Source organism: Onychostruthus taczanowskii, unplaced genomic scaffold (assembly GCF_017590055.1).
Source record: "Onychostruthus taczanowskii isolate IOZ18803 unplaced genomic scaffold, ASM1759005v1 scaffold210, whole genome shotgun sequence".
In the NCBI taxonomy this organism is placed as follows: Eukaryota; Metazoa; Chordata; class Aves; order Passeriformes; family Passeridae; genus Onychostruthus; species Onychostruthus taczanowskii.
In genome coordinates this window covers 56,841-65,096 of record NW_024499352.1, presented here as the reverse complement: position 1 = coordinate 65,096, position 8,256 = coordinate 56,841, and the positions used below count along the sequence as shown (strand labels likewise).

At 51.4% G+C, this 8,256-nt stretch overlaps 1 protein-coding gene across 1 annotated transcript; it reads left to right on the top strand.

Annotated features, from left to right (window-relative positions):
- The first annotated feature begins 620 nt into the window (after positions 1-620).
- EIF6 (eukaryotic translation initiation factor 6) lies at positions 621-6,895 on the top strand. Its single transcript, XM_041404501.1, has 6 exons — positions 621-1,212; positions 1,292-1,377; positions 2,124-2,299; positions 3,532-3,708; positions 4,270-4,451; positions 5,578-6,895. The coding sequence occupies exons 1-6, from the start codon at positions 1,106-1,108 to the stop codon at positions 5,585-5,587; spliced, it is 738 nt and encodes a 245-aa protein (XP_041260435.1). The 5' UTR covers positions 621-1,105; the 3' UTR covers positions 5,588-6,895.
- The last annotated feature ends 1,361 nt before the right edge of the window (positions 6,896-8,256 follow it).

The following is an 8,256-nucleotide window of genomic DNA, read 5'->3' as shown; positions in this document are numbered from 1 at the left end:
GTTGGGTCCTCGTGGAGGGGGTGAGCACTGAGTGTGGCCAGCGCCCCACTGTGCTGAGCTGTGCCAGGCCAGGAGGGGACAGGGACACGTCTGGGCACGTCTGGCATCTGCACCTGGCTGACACTGGCACATCAGTGGTGCCAGCACATGGATGGGGGCTGCTCGGGGGGCACACCTGAACACTGGCAGTCCATATACACGAGCGAGGCACTCCGGTGGCAGCTGGGTCGTGGGTGGCCTGTCAGCTCACAGGTGACACGTCAGCTGTCCTACCCCACAGGTGTCAGCATGGAGGGGGTGCCCAGGCACGGCTTCTGTTGGGACAGAGGCAGTGTCAGCACCTGGGGAGCACCAGGGCATGGGCCGGGGCTGTACACAGACGGGGTGGCCCACAGTGGCCAGGGACAGCCGTGGCACACACCTGGCACAGGGACAGAGCCAACCACAGCACACCTGGCACCGGCACAAGGACAGTGATGGACACCAGGGACAAGGACAGCGATGCCGCCCCTGGACCCGTGGCGGCCTCTCCAGGCTGTGGGGACACACGGGCCGGCTCTGCCCCAGGTGGGATCCTGGCACACGGGGACGGGTTGTGTCCCACAGGGCCGTGGCGGGGCCCGGGCTGGCGAGGGGTGCCTGAGGTGGTGCTGTCGCCACGGGCCGGTCCCTCCTGGGCCGTCCCGGTCCCGCTTGGTCCCTCAGCGGGTCCGGGGCAGGTTCCGCCCCCGCCCCCCCTCATGGCGGCGCGCCCTGGGCGCTCTCACCTCCCGGCCGCTTGGGACCGCTGTCCCCAACAAGGACGACCGGAGCCGCTCTGCCCCGCGTGCGCCCTGCCGGAAGCGGAAGCGGTGGCGCCTCGTGGTTCCGGCGGAGACGCTTGGAGCCGCCGCGGCCCGTTCCTGTTCCCGTTCCCACTCCCACTTCAGCTCCTTCCCGGCCCTGCCCCCGCCCAGTTCCCGTTCTCGGCCCAATCTTGGTCCCGTTCCAGCTTCCTTCCCGCCCGCAGCTTCGTTCCCATTCACGTTTTTGGCCCCCTTCTTAGTCCCGTTCCCGCTCCATTCCCGTTCCCATTCCCGGCCCCGCTCGCATTCCCGTTCCTGCCATGGCGGTCCGCGCCAGCTTCGAGAACAACAACGAGCTGGGCTGCTTCGCCAAGCTCACCAACGCCTATTGCCTCGTGGCCATCGGCGGCTCCGAGAACTTCTACAGGTGAGGGGGGCCCGGCCCGGCCCGGCCCGGCCCTGCCCGCAGCCCCGCGGGGCCCTGACGCGGCGCTTTCTCCTTGCAGCGTGTTCGAGGGGGAGCTCTTCGGGACCATCCCGGTGGTTCACGCTTCCATCGCCGGCTGCCGCATCATCGGCAGGATGTGTGTGGGTACGTGAGGCGGAGGGAGCCCGGGGGGGCGGGAAAGGTCGGGCTTCGGTCGGAGCCGCACTGGGCTGAGCCGTGCCGGGGAGCCCGTGGGGCAGCGCCCCTCGCCCTCGAGGGTTGTTTTAATGCCTCGAATGTGTGAGGAGGAGGAAGGATGATCTCAAAGGGCTTTTCCAACCTGGCTGATTCTGTGAAGGACGTAGGGAAACAGACTCGCCCGGAGCCAGGGCAGGGGAGTGTTGGCTCTGAGGGCCAGGGAAGCTCGGCTGCTCCTCGGTGCCCAGGGAAGGGGAGGCATTACCGAATGTGAAAGTCAGGGAAAAGCCTTTCACGTGTCTCTGCCTGGTGAGACCCTGTTAGGTCAGACGAGCTTCTTGCTTATTTTTTCCTTTAACCATTGGGTTGTGCTGCCACAGCCACACAAACAGTAGTACCGGGCCTTTTGTAGAGCAAATGGCATCTGCACAGAGAGTTCCTTGTTGAGTGTTTCACTGAGAGCCTCGGGCCTCCTTTTGTCCTGTTGGAAGAGAAGGGGGTAAAGATGGTGCCATTCACCCACACTCTGCTTCAGCCAGGTTTTTCATTTCCTGAGGTGCTGGTTATTTGTACATCTCCTGGGCTGAATTCTGGGCTTGGAAGAAATGCACAGAGCAAGAGCAGCTCAAGTCATGTGTGAACAGCAGGGAAGTGCTAACACACCCTATGGAAACATTATTTTCATTCTGTTGTCTTTCCTTTTGTCATGGTAGGGAACAGACACGGGCTGCTGGTCCCCAGCAGCACAACAGACCAAGAGCTGCAGCACATCCGGAACAGCCTCCCGGATTCCGTGCGGATCCAGCGCGTGGAGGAGCGGCTCTCGGCCCTGGGCAACGTCACCACCTGCAATGACTACGTGGCTCTGGTCCACCCGGATCTGGACAGGGTACAGGGCTCTGGGACGTTTCCACCTTCAGAGTGGGGCTGGGAAATGCTGCCCAGCATTTGAGACTGGAATTGTTCCCTGCGGTGCCGGGTGGTGAATGTGCTTTGGAGAAGGGAAGGATGGGGGCGGTCCTGTGTATCATGGGACAGGACAAGGGGGAACAGCTCCCCACTGACAGAGGGCAGGGCTAGATGGGATATTGGAAAGGAATTCTTCCCTGACAGGGTGGTGAGGCCCTGGCACAGGTTCCCCAGAGAAGCTCTAACTCCCATCCCTGGAAGTGTTCAAGGCCAGGTTGGACAGGGCTTGGAGCAGCCTGGGACAGTGGAAGGTGTCCCTGCCCCTGGCAGGGGGTGGAATGAGATGAGTTTTGAGGTCCCTCCAGCCCAAAGCATTCTGTAAATCAGTGATCATTGGGTGCAGTTTGCTTTGGGTGCATAAAATTGGATGAATTGGAGTGTGCATGGGTTTAATCAGGAGGGTAAGGAGGAGTGCAGTGAGGAGCATAGGAGGAGTTATAAGCTACAGCTGAGTGAGCCAGAGCATGTCATAGCTGAAAGAGACCATGGATGTGCATCATTACAGGGGTCTGAAAGAAAAATAGAAGGTTCTTGTATGAGAGTTTAAAATAAGGGCGAGGAGACAACGTCACTCCTATTTTATGTCTGAGAACAGATATCTTAACAGCATTGAGACAGATGTGTTGCCTGGCTGCAGGTCCTTCCAGCTTGTGCTAAAGGTGATGAAGGAATGGGACTTAGTGGCAGGAGTGCAAAGGGAAAAATAAGGGGATAGGAGAAGGTTTTGCACTATATGTTTTCAGAAAGTGTGAAAAATAAAGTAAGATGGCCAGAGAGAGAGAGATCAAAATAATTCACAGTGAAATCTGGAGAGGAAGGAAGTTGTTAGAGTTACGAGAAACATAAGACCATTTTGTCCCAGTGGTTTGGGAGCACAGAGGACTGGTTTGCTGAGAATTGATACAAGTGATGTACTGGCAATAGAGAGAGGGAATTTGGGCATTTCTCAGCAAAGGAATGAGGTTGTGTTTATAGTGACACTGGAAGCTGGGAACGTGTGGAGTGTGGAGCTTGGCTGTGTGTGTTGTGGCTGGGTTGCAATGGGCTGTGCAGTGTGGGAGGCTCCCAGCTGAGGGCTGTGTGCAGGAATAGCTTGACTTCCCACTGCACAATACCATGTGGCTGAAGGCTTTATCCTCCTTCCATTTGCAGGAGACAGAAGAGATCCTGGCGGATGTGCTGAAGGTGGAGGTGTTCAGACAAACAGTAGCAGACCAGGTGCTGGTTGGAAGTTACTGTGTTTTTAGTAACCAAGGAGGAATTGTGCACCCCAAGACTTCAATCGATGACCAGGATGAGCTCTCCTCTTTGCTGCAGGTCCCGCTCGTGGTAAGGCATTTGTGGAGTGTTTGCTCCTCCCATTCCCTCCCAGCTCAGGTGCAATGTTTCTCCAGCTCAAGGTCTCCCAGATACTGTTTTTCTGTGAAATGATTTTGAGTGGGAGGTGAGGAGAAGACTTGAACCAAGTCTTCCAGACAGTTTCCTGTCCTTCCTGAGTCTGAATAAGCTGCTCAGTGCTTTTAGCTGGCTTCTGAAATGTTGCTCTGCTGGGATTGTGCACATTGTGTAGATACAGAATGTGAGGCTGTTTGTGGTTTGGGTGAAACCAGTGTTTATAAAGATTAAGTAAGAAACTCCTGTGCCTGCTCAGCTGGATGTGTGAATGCTGTTATCCTTCCTGCCCATTGGATTCTCTGCCACTGAATGCCACACCAGTTTCTCACCAGAGAGTCAAGGCTGTTCATTAATCATTTTATCTGACACCTTCAGAACTTTGCTGGTGGCAGAGTTGCTCTCTTCAGCGGTGTGAGCTGAGCCCCCAGCAAAGAGCTGTGCCAGGGCAGCGTGAGGAGCTGTGGCAGCTCCTGCTCACGGCTGTGTGTCCGGCAGGCGGGGACGGTGAACCGCGGCAGCGAGGTGATCGCGGCGGGGATGGTGGTCAACGACTGGTGCGCCTTCTGCGGGCTGGACACCACCAGCACCGAGCTCTCCGTCATTGAGAGCATCTTCAGGCTCAACGAGGCTCAGCCAAGCACCATCGCCACCAACATGAGGGATTCCCTGATTGACAGGTAGGGAGGATCCACCCCTGGGCAGAGTCGTGATCAGAACAGGCAAGATTTTATTATAAAAATAGCTGGTTTCACAGTTGATCTATCTGCTTTAATTACAATTTTTTCACTTCCTCTCCCCTTTTGTTGGTTAATGACAGCAATTACTCATGGGTTATGGAATATTCTGTTGTAATGAGAATCCTTTCTGTGAGAACTAACATCTGTTTCAGCTGGCAGAATTTCTTCCCTTACTGTTCAGTGCTTAGCTATGGCATGAATGGGTTTTTTAAAAACAAATCTTACTTTAAAAGTTAAAATACCAATGACTTTGCTTGTCATCTTGGCTTTTGATCACTGTAATTACTCAACTGTTATTTCAAATGCTTGCTGTAACCACTTCTGGAGCCAGAAAGACTGTGGAACTTGTCAGCTGCTGCTGCCATAAACCTCTTATATTTAAAACTGCTAACTTGAATTTTTTAAGCCTTTTTTTTTAAGCCTTAAAGACTTTGTCCAAGCAACTTTTTAATATGAGTTGTTTTCTGTCTGGAGTGATAATGATAGGGGACCATCCCCATTCATTAATGTATGTAAATGTTTTTCATAATGAAATGTTTTTACACTTAGGCATAAGCACAGGTGAATGTCCTGTGGGAACTGAATTTGGGCCTCGAGTTACAACCCTGAGCACCACTGATGTGGTGCTGAAAGTGTGTTCCTGAACTTCCTGAGCATTGTAACTTGGGTTGCTGAGTTCTCAGCCACAATCTAGGAACTGTTTATGGCATAAGGAGTTCCTTCAGTGGAAAACCCTTTAAATTATTCTTTTCCCTGTTACAGTTTGGGTACAAATTCTTGATGTCTCTGAGCATATCAGAGCTGTAATTAAACCTGCTCTGAGCTGTAGATCATTACCTGGGCCAGGCTGAGTGTGCAAATTGCCTTTGCCAGCCTGAGAGGTCTGATCCTGTGGCTGGCTGTTAGCAGCCAAAACGTCTTGCTTCCATTTTTTCATAGGTCCTTTCCTAGGAAAGGAAATTTCTGGGTCTTTGTAGTGGGAAGGTGAGAACTGACTGAAGCTGGTATTTAGAAATGCCTTCTGCATTCTGGCACAACTAAACCTTCTTTCTGTTTTGTCTTTTAGCCTGACATGAGCAGTGTTGGTTCCTACTTCCCAGAAAGCTCCTAAGGAGTGAAGTGTTGAGCTGCACTTTGGATCACAGACATCCAGACCTTCTGATGATGTTTCTGCAGGCCTGGCCCAAAGGAGAGGCTACAAAACCAAATTTTTGTCATATTTTGTAAACTGTTACCACACAAACTGACAAATAACATGCATAAGATACAAATAAGGAATGTTCTCTATCCCTTAGCTCAGTTCTTCAGCTCTGCTTTCTGGTTCTGTGAGGCCAACTGAGCCCGTCAAATTACTCCACAATATTTACTCTTGTGGCTCTTGGATGTTGATCACTAGAGATTATTTTGCCTTAAGTCTTGCACCAGTGTCCTGCTGCACAGAGTTTGTTTTGGCACTACATGTGCTGCCCTCTCTTTCCACACTCCTGCTTGAGTGGTGTTTCTGCTCTGGGTACATGTAAGACCCCTTTGTATGTCCAGTACCAAAAATACAGTAGTTTACTTGCCAAAAATAATTCAAAAGTCATCACCTGCTCTTTCGCCCTGACTTGCAGCTGTTCCTATGGGATGGTGATTCTGAAGTGATCAGCTTGGATAAAAACTGGAATTTTTCAGTGTCAATCCAAGGGCTTTTAACAGTAACAGTGTGGGTGTCCCTGGACCAGTGTTTGACCTGGTGTCACCTGTGCTGCTTCGAAGGCACCTGCAGCAGAAGGGCCCAAAAGGCACACTTGCCAGTGGGCTTAATTTGTCCTGTAGGAGTTTGCCTCCTACAATGGGAAACTCTTAAAAAACAGTAAATCCCAATAGATTTGGACCACCATATCTGGAGTTACCTTGAAGACAAAGGTTAAATAGCATGGTTCTGAGCAGTCAGTCAGTCAAAGGCTACAGATTGGGAGCTTCCTCATGAAGAGCACTGCCTGTGCCAGATGAAAGCAGCTGTAGGTGCTGCTTTCAGGCAGAAGACTGTAATTTTTTTCTACACAGCGCTTGCTCAGTGGTATCTCATTTCAGTTGCTTTCCTTCTTGCCCATTAAGGGTGCACTGAAGGCATAGAAGTGCCTCCATTTCTCATCTTGAGGGTAAGAGGAAGCTCACTTGTCTCCACGCAGCTGCCTTGCTCTCAGCTGAGTTCTCTTGGGGAATGATGACCTGTAGGTTGTATGGGCAGAGCTCTTTTCAGCCCTCTGCTTTGGGCTTTGTAGAAAACGGAGTAAATTTCCATTTTTGTTTTACTGTCTGGATGTTCAGGGAAGGCTTTGTAAGATTTGGCTGATAAAAGGTTACTCCTTCAAAATAAAGATTGCCACGATCATCTATGATCAGATATCAACCCTTTAATATGTACCACCTGTCTTGGCCCTGACTCCAGGTCTCCTCTCAGCCTGTCTCAGCATTTAGAGTGAGAAGCTGCTTCCCTTTGGCCACCTCACAGGGCCCAGCTCTTGGGTGGAACAAATGTGATACCTATTTTAAATGTGGGCCTGTGGGTATCCTGAGCTAGTGAGATGGACCTGTGTACAAGGAAAACAAACTATAATAAAGAATGGATTTAGAAACATAGATCATGAGAGAGGATAAATGTGGTGTTTCAATGGCAGGTTGTGTCCCAGAAGACCTGTGCAGCTCTTTAAAGAGTCCACAGGGATAGGGAGAAGGTCTCCTGTACTGTTGTATTTTCAAAAGGCATTTGGCAGGATTTTATGCCAAAGGCATTTGGGGACCTTGGGTGAGCGATCCCATGGCATGAGTGAAGCCCTCTTGTCTGGTTTAGGAAAGTCAGTGGATTAGGGCAGTGAATTTTGGCCATACTGACTTAGACTAGTGAGGATGAGGACTGGATAGAAAGGTAAACTCAATGGAGTGTGAAGTGAAGCACGTTGTGGTTAAGAATCCAAATTTCACCCAAACTCTGAGCAGTGCAAGAGCACATTCCTGACTTAAGGTCCACATTGGAGCAGATGTGCTCTGGCTTCAGTAATGGTCAAGAAAGCAAACAATGTCTGGAGCTAATTAGGAAAATGAAGCCCAAACAGCCCAAAGCAGCATTAGCTGGAAATCCATGATGTATCTTTATCCTGAGCTCTACGTGTAGATGACATGCAAGTGTTGCACAGTGGTTGCCAAGTGTTTCTGCAAATAGATATTTTGGGGTAATGCTCACCTACATTGAATTTTGGGTCTCAAACTCCAAAAGAGGCTGGGGAAAGGAGGGATGAAATTCTCATGCTGCTGCCCATTGCTTGCCCTGAGATCTGCCCTGCAGTGCCAGCTGGCAGGGGGAGGAGGCTGAGTGCAACACTGTGTCGCAGCAAGGGTGAAATGAGAGCCCAGGTGAAGGCTTCCAGAATGGCAGGATTCCAGGTGACAGGCCCTTGGCATGACAGCCTGGGACACAAGCACAGTGCAGCCCCTGACTGCCCCTTTTCCATGTGCTTTCATCTCCAAGGCAGCACAGCAAGTGTGCTGATGATGCCAAGACATGTTAAGGAGTAGTCAATAAAATCAAATTGTATATTCCCAGAGCTGGGTTCCTACGGGGTCTTGGGAGTCTTAAATTGCTGAGCTACAAAGGTGTGGGTTACATAGCATGACTAAAGCCACCTGGCACCTTTGCCATCAGGCAGTCGAAGGCAACATGTGACTTCAGTTTCTGGGAAGGGTTGCAGGAATGATCAGAGGA

Bases quoted from the DNA above. Each gene is read 5' to 3' on its own strand.
- EIF6 (XM_041404501.1), top strand. From the start codon at position 1,106: ATGGCGGTCCGCGCCAGCTTCGAGAACAACAACGAGCTGGGCTGCTTC. The intron at 1,378-2,123 runs GTACGTGAGGCG...TTGTCATGGTAG, and splicing joins CATCGGCAGGATGTGTGTGG to GGAACAGACACGGGCTGCTG. The intron at 2,300-3,531 runs GTACAGGGCTCT...TTCCATTTGCAG, and splicing joins TCCACCCGGATCTGGACAGG to GAGACAGAAGAGATCCTGGC.